This window comes from Peromyscus eremicus, chromosome 3 (genome assembly GCF_949786415.1).
Source record: "Peromyscus eremicus chromosome 3, PerEre_H2_v1, whole genome shotgun sequence".
Taxonomy (NCBI): Eukaryota; Metazoa; Chordata; class Mammalia; order Rodentia; family Cricetidae; genus Peromyscus; species Peromyscus eremicus.
In genome coordinates, this window is record NC_081418.1 from 124,682,723 (window position 1) to 124,696,592 (window position 13,870).

At 52.2% G+C, this 13,870-nt stretch overlaps 1 protein-coding gene across 2 annotated transcripts; it reads left to right on the plus strand.

Moving 5' to 3' along the window:
- The first annotated feature begins 101 nt into the window (after positions 1-101).
- Positions 102-13,868, plus strand: Il17rc (interleukin 17 receptor C). 2 transcript variants are annotated; one of them, XM_059258373.1, is made up of 19 exons: positions 102-750; positions 1,033-1,054; positions 1,221-1,373; positions 1,642-1,698; positions 1,785-1,897; positions 4,101-4,212; positions 4,506-4,550; positions 6,607-6,746; positions 6,955-7,014; positions 8,781-8,835; positions 8,911-9,092; positions 9,181-9,231; positions 10,093-10,138; positions 10,277-10,398; positions 10,692-10,751; positions 11,138-11,189; positions 12,263-12,358; positions 12,476-13,647; positions 13,821-13,868. In XM_059258373.1, exons 1-18 carry the CDS (start codon positions 646-648, stop codon positions 13,096-13,098), a joined length of 2,094 nt encoding a protein of 697 aa, XP_059114356.1. In that variant the 5' UTR covers positions 102-645; the 3' UTR covers positions 13,099-13,647; positions 13,821-13,868. The 2 variants fall into 2 exon arrangements, with proteins under 2 accessions (XP_059114356.1, XP_059114357.1); XM_059258374.1 differs by lacking the exon at positions 4,506-4,550.
- The last annotated feature ends 2 nt before the right edge of the window (positions 13,869-13,870 follow it).

Consider the following 13,870-nt stretch of genomic DNA (forward strand, 5'->3'; position numbering starts at 1 on the left):
CACTGCTGAGTTCTGGGTCTCCCAGGCCCTGCCTGCCCCTCCATCCCCTTGAACCCAGGCCAGGCAGTGGGCAGGAGCCCACTTCAGAGCTGCTGTGTCACTGAGGTCCAGGGAAGTGTATGAAGATCCTAGGTATCTGGTAAAGGGACCCAGTGGGCCAGTGGATCCTTGGGTCATACAGGAAGTGGAAACGCCCAAGATGCTACAAGCCGGGGGGGGGGGGGGTCTTCTCAATCGTCCTCTCTGTTTTGGGTGAGATCTGGGGTAAGAGTTACCTTACTCAGCAAGATTCCAGCTGTGCCGCCCGCCCAGGGCTCCTCCCAGCCAGGTGACAGCCAAGGAGGAGGCGGAGAGGCCACCACCCCAGTCCAAAGCTGCAGGCTCCTAAGCCTGGAGTTGGTAGGAGGGACGGGACAGGGTGGGGCGGGAACATCGACTGCCTGCTGGGAGTCAAAACGAAAGCATTCCAGCTGAAACTGGGCCCGGAGTCGGGGCTCCGAGTGGGAAAGCATGGCTGGAGAGGAATTCTAGCCCTTGTTCTCTCCCGGGGACACAGGGCTGATTGGCAGCAGGGGTGGGGTGTCTGCCCCCCCTCGGGGGGGCAGGACAGGGCCTCAGGCCTGGGTGCTGTCTAGCACCTGGAAGATGCCTATGTCCTGGTTCCTGCTGTCCTTGGCACTGGGCCGGAGCCCTGCGGTGGTTTCTCTGGAGAGGCTCGTGGATCCTCACGACACTGCACGCTGCTCTCTAGTGAGTCTGGGGCCCTGGGAAGTTGGGGAAGGCTGAGAGTTCAGTCCGTGCCTCTTCAAAGCCCTAATCTGACTCCCGTCACTGCCTCTGTCAGAACCGCCCTGTCTGGTCTGTCTGGTGCTGATGGGAGAGAGCAGAGGGACAGGGGACAAGAATTAGTCTTGTCTTCAGGGGAGGGCTTAGGATGGGGAGCCCCAGAAGGAGGTAGGCAGCGGTAGGAGTTGTCAAGCAAGGGAAGGTGCTGAGATTCGGAGATGTCACTGACTTTTCCCTCCTTCCCAGGGTCTTTCCTGCCACCTCTGGGGTAAGTATCGCTACTTTGACAGAGAGAACTTCGAGGCTAGCTGAAGAGAAGGCGACTGTTCGCCCTCAGCCCCGAGAGGCTGAGCTAGCTCCCCTGCCCTCGGGAGCTATCAGAAGCCAAACCGGGCTCTGAGCAGCTTTGGCTCCCCTCCACCCTTCACACCCAGATGGTGACGTGCTCTGCCTGCCTGGAAGCATCGAGCCTGCCTCAGGTCCTGTGCTGGTGCCCACCCGCCTGCAGACGGAGCTGGTGCTGAGGTGTCCACAGGAGACCGACTGCGCCCTCTGCGTCCGCGTGGTTGTGCACTTGGCTGTCCATGGTGAGTGGGAATCCCGAGACTGTGTGTGCACACATGTGAATGAGGAATCCCGAGACTGTGTGTGCATATTTGAGTGCCTGGGGAGGGCATGAGGGTTGCAGACTCGTGAGCATCTGCAATGTTTAAGACACTGCCCAGGCACCCCTAGGCCAGCCTGCTCTCCCAGGCCTCTGCTTACCAGCCGTGGCATTCCTGGAAGGGAATCGAAGCCTGAACCAGCCCAGGGCAGTTGTCTGACTTGGGCTTTACTCTCTTCTCTTCCTTTCAGGGGACTGGGAAGAGCCTGAAGAAAAGTCTGACTGGGAACTCCAGGAGCCTAGAAACGGTGAGGAGCCAGTTGGCTGAACCGCTGCTTCCCGTCAGGGTCTTGCCCATGGCCCATGGCCTGGCTGACCTGTGTGTCGCCCACAGCGTCTCTCCTGGCCCAGGTGGTGCTCTCCTTCCAGGCCTACCCCACATATACCCGCTGTGCGCTGCTGGAGGTACAGGTGCCTGCCGCCCTGGTGCTGCCTGGCCAGTCTGTGGTATGTAACATGCTTCTCCTGCTGAGACACCTTCTGAATCCGACACTCCCGCCACCCTCTCCCGCAGTGTTTCTTTAGATCTGGGATCTGAGCTGAGCAGTGAACCCTCTCAGCCTCTAGTGGTGGTCTTTCTGTCTATAAAATGAGGGTGAGGACACTCCTGCCCCACGTGTTTTACTTGGTGAGAAGTCACTAAGCAGTTATCTGGGATAATTTTATTTCATAAGCTCACCAACAGCAAATAGGGTTTCCAATTGCTTCCATCTTCGCCAGCACTTGGCATCTTAAAATTTCTTTCTTTCTTTTTTTTTTTTTTTTCTGGAGCTGAGGACCGAACCCAGGGCCTTGCGCTTGCTAGGCAAGCGCTCTACCACTGAGCTAAATCCCCAACCTAGCATCTTAAAATTTCAATGTTAGCCATTCTGCTATGTGTGTCGTGGTTTATAACTGGGGATTTGTGTGTACATGTGTGGTGGTAGTGTTTATATTTCTGAATTGTATTTGTTTATTTGTTGTGTATGTATGTATGTATCCTGGGGGCTTCATAAGGAGGGCAGAGGACAACTTAGACTCTGTTTTCTTCTTTTTACCATAAGGGTCCTGGGGATTGGACTCAGGTTGCCAAGCTTGGTAGCATCTAGACAGTCCAGGGCTGGTGTTTTTGTTGTTGATTTCTGTGTATGAATGTGGGGGAGGGGCATGCTGAGGATGAATCAAAGGCTTTGTATATGCTAAGCAACAGTCTATTGCTGAGCTACACCCTCAGCCCTTGTTTTTATTAGACAGAATCTTGCTGTGTAGGCTAGACTGAAATCCTCCTGCCTCACTCTTCTAAGTGTGCTAGGACTACAGGAACATGCCACTGAGTTTGGTATTCATTACAGCTTTAATTTGTACACCCCGATGACTGAGAAAGTTAAACACTGTTTACAAGTTTATTGGCTGTTTATAACTTCCTCCATGAAATGTCCTTTCATGCTCTTGGTGATTTTCTAAAATAAGAATAAAATTTATTTTATTTTATGGGAATGTGGCTCAGTGGTAGAACTCTTGCCTAACATGCTCAAGGTCCTGGGTTTGATTCCTAGCAAAACAAACCCACACACATGAGAGTAAAAAACAAGTCATAGCTCCTTTGACTGTTGAGCAAATTAAATAAGTTGGTGCCTGTAAAACACTTCAGGTAATGCCCAGCAATGAAGAGTATTAGTAAATTAATTTCCTTTTCTTTTGTCGTTTTGAAATCTCCCATAAGCTATGCATTTCTAGCTGGAGAAACTGAGGCCCAGAGAGGTGTGGTTGGTGGGCTGCCTTCACTGGACTCTCGGACTAAGAAAAGAATCATGCTAGACCATGGTGTGTGCACTGGGACAGGTGTTGGGACTCCTCCCAGGGCCCACCTGGCTGAAAGTCTAACTCTCCTGGGACAGAACCACTCACACTACTCCCGCTTCTGGTCCCCAGCTTGGAAACCATGGACTGGGAAAACTGCTTGGGGGACCAGCAAGATGGCTTAGTGCATAAAAAAGCACTTGCCACCAAGCCTGACAACCTGAGTTCAGTTCCTGGGACCCACATGGTGGAAGGAGAGAACCGACTCCAAGTTGTCCTCTGACTCCATATGTGTGCCGTGGCACACACACACACACACACACACACACACACACACACATACACACACACACACACATACACACACACACACACATACACACACACACACACACACACACTTGTTTTTTTTTAATCAGCTCGGTGTACTTCACAGTGCAGCCACGGGCATCACTGAGGGGTTTGCACTAGTGTGTCTATTAAGTCTCCCTCTAGCCAAGTGGCCCACGACAGCAGGTGTAGGGCAGCAACTCAGACAGCCTGGCTAATCCCAAACCTGCCAATACAGCTACAGAAGATACCTGCTGTAGAACGGGGGACCTGTTCAAAAAAGGAAACTTAGCTGGGTGGTGGTGGCACATGCCTTTAATCCCAGCACTTGGGAGGCAGAGGGAGGTGGAGCTTTGTGAGTTCAAGGCCAGCCTGGTCTACAGAGCAAGTTCCCTGGACGGTTAGGGCTACACAGAGAAACTCTGTCCTGGGGGAGGGGAGAGCCAATGAGTGAGCAGAGTGGTCCACCCACATGAGCCCAAGATCTTGGCCTGGGTTCTGAACCCTCCATCTCCAGCCCTCTACCGTCTTCTCCTCATAGGGCTCTGCAGTGTTTGACTGTTTCGAGGCTGGTCTTGGGGCTGAGGTGCGAATCTGGTCCTACACACAGCCCAGGTACCAGAAAGAACTCAACGTCACACAGCAGCTGCCTGGTAAGTGACCCGAAGCCCTGGTCCCCTAGTCTGTGGACCTTCTGGTCACTCCCCCTCTTCCTAGTCCCATCACTTTCAGGCAGGGATCTGATCTGGTACCCTCCTTAGTCAGTTCCGTGTGCTTCTGGGATGGGTGCTCTTACCGTGTAAATGTGGGTGGTCTTCAGGGCACAGGCAGCCCCTCTCAGTAGCTCCCCAAGTAGCTGGGTGGTGGTGGCCTTGGTACTTGGGTTGCTTCCCTTCTTTCCCTGGTCCTCAGCCCCACTGGAGGTTTTTCTGTGATCTCTCCCCAGACTGCAGGGGTCTTGAAGTCCGGGACAGCATCCAGAGCTGCTGGGGTAGGGGCTAGGGACAGCGGGCTGGGTGGAGGGAGGAGAAGGGTCTGGAGTTCACACGATGCGTACTTGGGGTTGACTTCAGCTCTGGGATGCCAGATTCCAGAGGCACGGGACATGTTCCATCATTCATTCATTCATTCCACTGTAGTAGTTACTTCATCTGTGCCAGACATTGGAAATACAAAAATGAATCTTTTTCTTGTAAAAATGTTCACTGGGAACATATAGTGGGCCAAAGCACTGTCAAGATTATGGTGCCTTCTTTATGGATCAAAATGGAAACCATATTAAACCTGAAATAGGAACCCAGAAAGTCAAGATTTTGATGTTACTTTTTTTTTTTTTTTTTTTTTTTTGCTTTTCAAGACAGGGTTTCTCCTGGCTGTCCTCTGTAGACTAGACCAGGCTGGCCTTGAACTCACAGAGATCTTCCTGCCTCTGTCTTCTGAGTGCTGGGACTAAAGTCGTGCGCCGCCACCACCACCCAGCTTAATGTTACTTTAGTTTTACATTTTCTTTTAAAGAAAATTTATCATGCATATATAGCATATACAAAAAAAGTTTTATGTGCAATGATTTTTTGTTTTCTTTTTGAGACAAGGTCTCACTGTGTAGCTCTTGGTAGCCTGGAACTCACTCTAAAGACCAGGCAGGTCTCATGTTCCCACAGATCTACCTGCCTCTGCCTTCCAAGTGCTAGGATTGAATGTGGCCATTGTGTCCAGCCAAGTGCGCTGGTTTTAATGTCTATTTCAGGGAAATGGCTGTGTAGTTAGGTTGTTTTGGTTTTGACAGGATCTTGTAGGTTGTCTACACGAGGCTTGAACTTGCAATCCTTCTGCCTTAGCTTTCCAATTAGTGGAGGTTGCAGGTGTGCATCATCACATCTGGCCCGGTGTGTTAGTGTTTACATGTGTATAGACTTCTACAACTAGCACAAGACAAGATGAAGGCGTAAATTCTGTGGCAGTGTTTAAACTATGAAATCTTCTCCTCCTCTTTCTTCTTTTCAACTCCGTTTTCTTTTTGGCCTTTCTCTTTGGCACTCCATGAAGATCTGCAGGCACCAGAGTTTTGAAAACAGAACACCTCAGGCATCTCATCTTGTCACTCAGTGGTGATTGCTTTCCTTATTCAACAACTATTGTCTGGATAATTACTCTGTACAAGACATAGTTATAGAGTAAATTAATAAGCAAACTTGATAAAAACCTCCATCCTTATGGAGCTGGGAATTAGGGTTTGAGGAGGGTGGAGGGAAGATCCAATAAATCTGTGTAGATGTAAAGTGTACTGTAAGGTCGATGGAGACTAGAGTTACAGAGAAAATTCAAGGGAGAGGGATGGGAAGGTTGAGAGTTGCAGCAGTGAGAGCCTCACGGTAGTGAGGATGTGAAGGAGGAGCCCTGTATTTGAGAGACAAGAGAGATCCGTAGGGAGAGCACAGCCTGTGCAAAGGCCCTGGAGCAAGAGCAACGTCCAGTGTGCTTAAGGAGTATGAAGGAGCCGCATGTGTTTGCAGCCAGGTGTTCAAGACACAAGTACTAACAGATGAGGTTAGAGAGGTCAGAAACTAGGCGGGTTAAGGTCTTGCAAGCTGTTGCAAGGACTTTTTTTTTTTTTTTTAATGCCGAATGCCGTTTATTGAAGGAGGGAGGAGGTCTTAAATACAGGCTTACAGCACAATGGGAGAACCCCGGAGGGCAGAAGTTCGCTACCGATGTTTTACAATCTTGTTGCAAGGACTTTCACTGGCATTACTACGTGGAACATAAGTGGAGTCTAGGGAAAGTATTGGCATTAAGGAGGTAGCAGAATTCTTCCGGCTGCAGAGGAAGAAGAGTTGTCCAAGTTGGAGTCTCTGTGGGTTTGGCTTTGGGCTTGTGGCTGGGGACAAAGCCTGGTATGAGATGGGGATACAGTCTGTCCTCCAAGGGCCTCCTAGTCTGAGGGTTTGATGGAATTTCCAATGGGACAGTTGGTGAGTATGGCCCAGGCTTGGCTCTGTAGAAGGGGTAAAGGGAGTCTGAACTTCTCTCCTCTCTGCTCCCGCTAGCCCTGCCCTGGCTCAATGTGTCTGCAGATGGTGACAATGTTCGCTTGGTACTGGACGTCTCTGAGGAGCAGGACTTTGGCTTCTTACTGTACTGGGATCAGGTTCAGGGTCCTCTCAAATCCTGGAAGCAAAAAAACCTGGTGAGGCTTCTCCTCCAGGTCCATGTTCACCCTGTGTTTATGCCTGTGTTAAGGATGCCTGCAAACTGTTAAAGGGGACACACCCAAAGCAGAGGGCCTTGGTGGGGTGCAGGGAGGGGGTTTATTTGCCTGGTTCCCTCAGCTTTGGGCTTCCCTGATATCTCTTCCTTATCTTCTCTTAACTCACTTCTGTCTGCTCATACCACAGACTGGACCACAGACTATTCCTTTAAACCACACAGACTTGGTTCCCTGCCTCTGCATTCAGGTAGGAGCAGAATCCACCTGCACATGGGGATAGGGAGATTCAGACGGATGGCCTCAAATCTTCTAGGGTCACTGTTCTCCCTACTCTGAGGTAGAGACCATGGCCCCTTTGGGTGGCTGGCTGTCCCTTTACTCTTGCTGTCCTGTGCCTTCTGCTTGTTATGTGTCCAGAATGCTCCTGGGGTCCTTTATCCACAGGACTGTTCCTCTTGGTGTTCCTATGAAGGGCAAGACATATGCTATGTACTTAAAGAACTTGAATCCTTCTTGCCATTTACTGGCTGTATGACCTTGGACAAGCCACTGCCTCTCTGAGTCTGCTTCCTATCTGCAATCTGGATAAACTACACCATTATAGGGCTGTTGTAAAGAAGGGTGCCACATCTAGGTTTAAATACGTTGACTGCAGCCACTCCCTCTGACTGCACGTTGAATTATTCATCAAGTCCCATTCATTCACTTGACCTCTTGCTCGTTCTTCCTCCTTCCTCTTCATCCTCAGCTCATCTGGGGCCTCTATAATCTCTCCTGCAGTCTGTCAATAGCCTCTACCCCCACCCCCCTTTCCAGTGCCTCTTTGGCATTCTGGGCTCCCTAGTTTTCCCTCAACTGAACCTTTCCCAGCAGACTTTCTTCCAAGTTCTCCTTTATGAGAAGTTTGTTATATCCAGCAGAGCTGCTGACCAAGACTCACCCACCCTGCCTTTGCTCAGGCAGTTCCCACTGCTGCTTCCACGTAACCGAATCTTCCCAGCTCACATCATCTCTTTCCCAAAGCTTCTCCAGTATTCTGGCCTTTCCTAGTTCCCAATCCCCCTTGTCCTTCTGGCTTCTCGTCTCCATGTGTCACTTCCTCTAACATTTGGGCTTCTGTCTAACTTCTTTTTGTATATATAAAATGCTCAGTGAATATTTGGAAGTGGGTGAGTGACTAATATTTCCATATTTTATCCTTACTATAACTATGAGTGTGTGACTTCCTTGAAGGCAAGCAAAGCATATCTTATTCAAATACAGTAACTTTGCCAGAGTAACTTTGGACAGGGCCTGGCATACAGTGGGTGCTAATTATTGATGGTATAGATGAATAAATAAATCCCCACTGCCAAACACAATGGTAAGATACATGGCAGGTGTTCAGGAAATGTTTGCTGTGATTTAACTGTCTGCTTTGCCATGTCCAATGCCCATCACTCAGTAGGTATTCCCAATTAAACATTTGATGAATAAATTAATGTATTTTCTCACAGCATAGTGTTAAACACATAGTAGGTACTCTTAAAAACCTAGCACAGTATTTTGATAGTAGGTATTCACACATGGTTGTGAAGTGAATCAAGGTTAATAATCTAAGGCTCTGTGTATACCATACTGCTAAGATACATAGTAGGCACTCAGTGAAAGTTGAGTGAAAAGCCAGGGATGATGGTGCCTGCTCTTAATCCCAGCCCTCAGGAGGCAAAGGCAGGTGGATCTCTGTGAGCTCCAGGCCAGACAGGGATATGTAGTGAGACCCTATCTCAAAATAGAAAAACAAAAACAACCCCCTCCAAAAGTTGAGAGAAGATGTTCTAAGTGCACATGGCAGTGTTTACTCAGAGAATCCACATTCCCATCTCTAGAGCTCTGTAAGGGGTGAGAAACCTGGTGAGTGCTTGTGAAACCTGCCTCAGTGAATGTGTCCTAGTACCCAGCAGGGTCTGACACGTGATCATGGATGGTTGGCTGGGCTGAATTGACTTAGTAGAGCCCCCATTTTCTTCCCAGGTGTGGCCCCTGGAGCCAGATTCTGTTAGGACCAGCTTCTGCCCCTTCCGGGAAGGTGAGTGAATCCCCTATGGCAGGGGGCTGTGTGGAAGGCTGATTTGTGTTTAGTAACCCTGGCCCTCTGCTTTAGATCCCCGAGCACACCGGAACCTTTGGCACATAGCCAGGCTGCGGCTGCTGTCCTCAGGGAGATGGCAGCTAGATGCACCATGCTCTCTGCGGGCCAAGATGGCACTGTGCTGGCAGGCACCAGACCAGGGTCCCTGCCAGCCACTTGTGCCACCGATGCTCCAGGAGAATGTCACTGTGAATGTGAGGTCAAAGGCAGACCCAGGGTGGAAAGAGAAAGGGGACCCCAGGGTCTCCCTTCGTGACCTCACTCCTTCCCTGCCTTCCACAGAAGCCTCATGAATTCCCGTTGCTGAGAAGCCACCCCAACCTCTGTGTCCAGGTCAGAATGGTGATCAAAAGCACTGGGCTGAGGGTGGGACCCTGCACCCAATTCTCCTCCCAAGCTACAACCTCCACATGCACTACTGGGAACTCATGCCCCCAAGCACACACATCATACAGAGACACATTAATAATAATAAAAAAATAAAGTAAGTTTTAAATTAAAAAATAAAAGCACTCATTCAAGATTTAGCTGGGCATGGTGGCTCATGCCTATATTCTTAGCACTTGGGAGGCTGAGGCAGGAGGATGTGCTGCCCGGAGTTTGAGGCCACCCTGGCCTGAGCTGTGTAGTGAATACCAGGCCAGCCTCGGCTAAAGGCTGAGAATGCTTCAAAACAAAACAGATTTATTGACTATCTGTATGTGCCAGCCCCTCTTGAGACAGACTTGTCCGTGAACAAACTGTCAACTGTCGCTATCATCCCAGAACCTATTTCTAATGAAGGCAGGTGAAGAATATGTGTAACTGAACGTGTTCAAGTGACATCCGTGCTGTGGCGAAAGGCGAAGGAATGGGGAAGGGCAGAGGTTGTGATCTCCAGTGGGTGACTGGGTGAGGCTGGATGAATCTCCTCTGAGGTGTCAGATGAGGGGGAATGGGTGTTTTAAGTGCTAACTCAAGACAGAAAGAGCTGTAAGGTTGTGAGCTCCGTTAGCACAGGTGTTCTCACAAGGCCTGCATGAGAAAGATGAGTGACTCCTAATCCTGCCGCCTGAACCCAGATGTGCCTAACCTCAGGTCCAGAGTGCAGAGCCGGCCTGATGGGCTTCCTCTTGCCTGTTCCCTTCCCTGTGGACTTCCCGGCCCTGGCTCTGGCTTTGGCTAGTGCTCCTAACTCTGGCTCCTTCTAAGCAGGTGAGCAGCTGGGAGAAGGTCCAGCTCCAAGAGTGCTTGTGGGCTGGTGAGTGGGGCTCGAGGGTGGCTGGGACAGGGCCCCTTGCAATGGGGTGAACCATGCAGGAGCTGCTCCCGGGGCTGAAGGTCGGGGGTGGGAGGAAGGCAGGTGGGTCTTACTAGAAGGGCCTCTCACTCCTCCCAGACTCCTTAGGGCCCTTCAAGGATGATATGCTGTTAGTGGAGATGAGAACTGGCCCAAACAACACATCAGTCTGTGCCTTGGAACCCAGTGGCTGTACAGCACTGCCCAGCAATGCCTCCACGGTGAGGACCAGGGAACCTTCCTCCAGACCTTTCCAGCTCCGTCTCAACCGTGGCCTCATGTTCTCATTCCATCCCACTTCCTCTACTCTGCCATTGCTCTGCCAGGCCCAGTACTCTCTCTGGGAATTGTGTGTGTGTGTCTGTCTGTCTGTCCGTCCGTCCGTCCGTCCGTCCATCCGTCCCTTCTCTGTGGTTTCTCAAGCCTCCCGGCTCCTCTTGACAAACACTCCTGCTCCACTGCAACACCTCGCACGCTGCCCCAGGTGACAATCCCCCTTCCCTTGACTTGGCAGAGAGCCGCTCACCTGGGAGAGCAGTTGCTGCATGACTTCCGGACACAGCAGTGTGTGCAGGTGAGCTGGTGACAGAGCTTGTGTCTACAGGCAAGGTCCTTCCACCTGGCATGGGCCTACCTGTTCTGCCTGCTTTGCGTCTAGCCCAGGGTAGGTAAAGGGTAGGAGCATATAGTTCCTGTCCCTCGGGAGCTCACTTCTGGCTAGAGATCAGCAAAGCGATACACACCCCCAGGAAGTGTTAGGTTCTCAGGAAGACTGTCTTCCAAGGTCCCACTTGGCACAGAGCTCAGTGTAGGCACAGCTGGAGCAAAAGCAGAGTGCTTGTAGGAGCCTGCGCTGGGCAGGGCAGTATGCATGGCTGGGGCTGGGAATTGGAAGCCGCCGCCGAGCAGACGTTATGAGGTGTTGAACACCAAGCAGGGGACTGTGGTTGTGTCTTACAGCTGTGGAATGATGATGACCTGGGAGCGCTATGGGCCTGCCCCATGGACAAGTGTGAGTATGACAGGAACTCTTTCCGTGTCCCGGGAGCTGACTCGGCTGACAGGGACTACACATCACATACGTGAGGCTTTGCCTGGCTCAAATAGATCACAGCAGCATTCCTGTATTCACTCAGAAACCACAAAGAGGCAGAAAGGTGGTTCAGCTGGTAAAGGCACTTGCCACCAAACCTGACAACCTGAGTTCCCTGGGACCCATATGAACTAACTGCCTTGAGTTGTCCTCTGACCTCCACACATGCGTTATGGCACGTGGAGGGACAGAGAGACACATAGAGACCGGGAACACACTTTCAGGGATCCCAGCCCTCACCAGCACAAGTCTAAAAGGACATAGCCGAGAACACCCAGTAAGTCTGAGCTGTTGAATGTTTGCAAGTGTGATCTTACAATCGTGCGAGGTATCGAAGCACTAAGCAGTGTAAAGGGTTCAGTGCAGTGACTGAGCACAGTGGGGACCTGGTCTAGGTGGGATGAAGGGTTCGGGAGGAAAGGTCCCAGCCTCACTGTGCAGTCTGACCTAGGTAAAGGGAGGCAAGCTGCATTATTTTAAGACTGTGGAGTACATTTCTGAGAGTTTCCAAGGCAGTCAGTGTGGTTAGAGGGTCTTGGGAAGAAGATGGGAGGCCCAGGAGGGATGTGGGATTTTATGTTCCCAGCAACAGCAGCTTCCTCAAGGGTTAGAATAAAGCTGTTTTAACCAGATCTTGGATACAGAAAGGTGGGGGCCTCGTCAGGAGGCTCTTGCAGTCATGCAAGACAGCAAGGTTAAGGGCCTGCCACCTGCTTACGGGATATCAGCTGGCATTTAAACACTTACAAGGCCTGGCACCGTTATGTATTTTACGTGCAACCCTATGCACTTGATACCATTATCCCAAATTTACAGGCACGAGAATTGAGGTAGGTCACCCAGATAGATGGAGCTCTTTCAGTGCATAGGCTCTGACACTGTGACTTTGGGGCAATTCACTTCAAGTCTATAGGCCTCAGTTTCCCTCCTCCGTGAAGCGGAGTGAGAGTTGTAAGGTTTCTAACTAGCCCGTTCTTTCCCATCTATCCCAGACATCCATAAGCGCTGGGTCCTGGTGTGGCTGGTCTGCCTACTCTTGGTCGCTGCGCTTTTCTTCCTTCTCCTTCTAAAAAAGGACCGCGTGAAAGGTGAGCACTTCCCTGTCCCGGTTTCCCAGGGACAGCCTCAAAGGGTGACGCTGGGCTCGAGCGGGTGGAGGGGAGGCAGGTCCAGGCTCACCCTCACCGGTTCTGCTTTCCCAACAGCGGCCCCCAGGGCGCGCACAGCCTTGCTCCTTCACTCCGCCGACGGAGCGGGCTACGAGCGTCTGGTGGGCGCGCTGGCGTCAGCGTTGAGCAAGCTGCCGCTGCGCGTGGCCGTGGACCTGTGGAGCCGCCGCGAGCTGAGCGCGCACGGGGCCCTGGCCTGGTTCCACGGGCAGCGGCACCGGACCTTGCAGGAGGACGGCGTAGTGGTCCTGCTCTTCTCGCCCGCGGCGGCGGCGCAGTGCCAGCAGTGGCTCCAACATCAGACGGTGGAGCCAGGGCCGCACGACGCCCTCGCCTCCTGGCTCAGCTGCGTGCTGCCCGATTTCTTGCAAGGCCGGGTGGCCGGCCGCTACGTCGGGGTCTACTTCGACGGGCTGCTGCACCCCGACGCCGTGCCCGCCCCGTTCCGCGCTGCGCCGCTCTTCTCCCTGCCCTCGCAGCTGCCTGGCTTCCTGGATGTCCTGCAGGGAGGCTGCGCCCCGCGCCCTGGGCGGCTCGCGGACAGGGCGGAGCAAGTGGCCCAGGCCCTGCGGGCCGCCCTGGACAGCTGCACCTCGCATTCGGGAGCCCCGGGCTGCGGCGAAGCATGGGACCCGGGACCCTACCCTGCACTCGAATAAAGACCGACGCAGTTAGCCTAACCGAGTAGCCCTCGCGTGTATGTCGTACTTATCAGCTAGCAGAGCCTTTAACCCCGCGGCCCTTTAAAGCCGGGACAGGTGCAGCCCGGCGCCGCTTCTGGTTGGTTGGCATGGGGGTGACGCAATGGCACATGGCCGTCCCTCATTGGCTGTGAGAAGGCCCCGCCCTTCTGACTGCGGCGTTGGAGAAGGTGGTACTTTACCGAGGCAGTGGCGTTTAGCAGACTCGGCCCACAACTCCCGGGGCGGGGGCGGGGACTTCTTTTTTCTCCTTGTAGTCTAGCCGGGTCTGGATCCTTCCCGGCCTGTTGCAGGCCGTGTCTCCGTCTTCCAAAGAGGCTCTGAATTTGACCCCTTCTCTTCATATCCGGATCCGGGCTCCTCCCCCAGGACCGCCCATCCGGCTTTCTCTCGAAATATTTGGGATCTGACCCTTTCTAATTCTGGCCCCTAATAACTCACTGAGACCCTAAAACCATGGGCTGACGCCTAGCCTTTTGCCAACGATCCCGGCCACCTGCCCCTACGGTAACGGAGACATAATTTCTCTTCGGGAATTGTAGATTAGGCTCCATTCCCCTCCCAGCGCCTCAGCCTCCAGTACCCCAATTCGTTCTCGTTTGTAATTACGTAGGTCTGTCTGGGGCTTTCAGCCCCAAGGCACCTCAGAACCAAACCCTCCCTCTCTTTCCTCCTTACAGCCTGGCTTCTCCAGTGAACCCTCCCCTTGACGTGTATCTGCACGTTCCCA

Excerpts from the sequence above, each read along its gene's own strand:
- Il17rc (XM_059258373.1), top strand. The coding sequence starts at position 646 with ATGCCTATGTCCTGGTTCCTGCTGTCCTTGGCACTGGGCCGGAGCCCT. Across the intron at positions 7,015-8,780 it reads TTCCCTGCCTCTGCATTCAG|GTGTGGCCCCTGGAGCCAGA; the intron begins GTAGGAGCAGAA and ends TTTTCTTCCCAG. Across the intron at positions 9,232-10,092 it reads ACCCCAACCTCTGTGTCCAG|GTGAGCAGCTGGGAGAAGGT; the intron begins GTCAGAATGGTG and ends CCTTCTAAGCAG.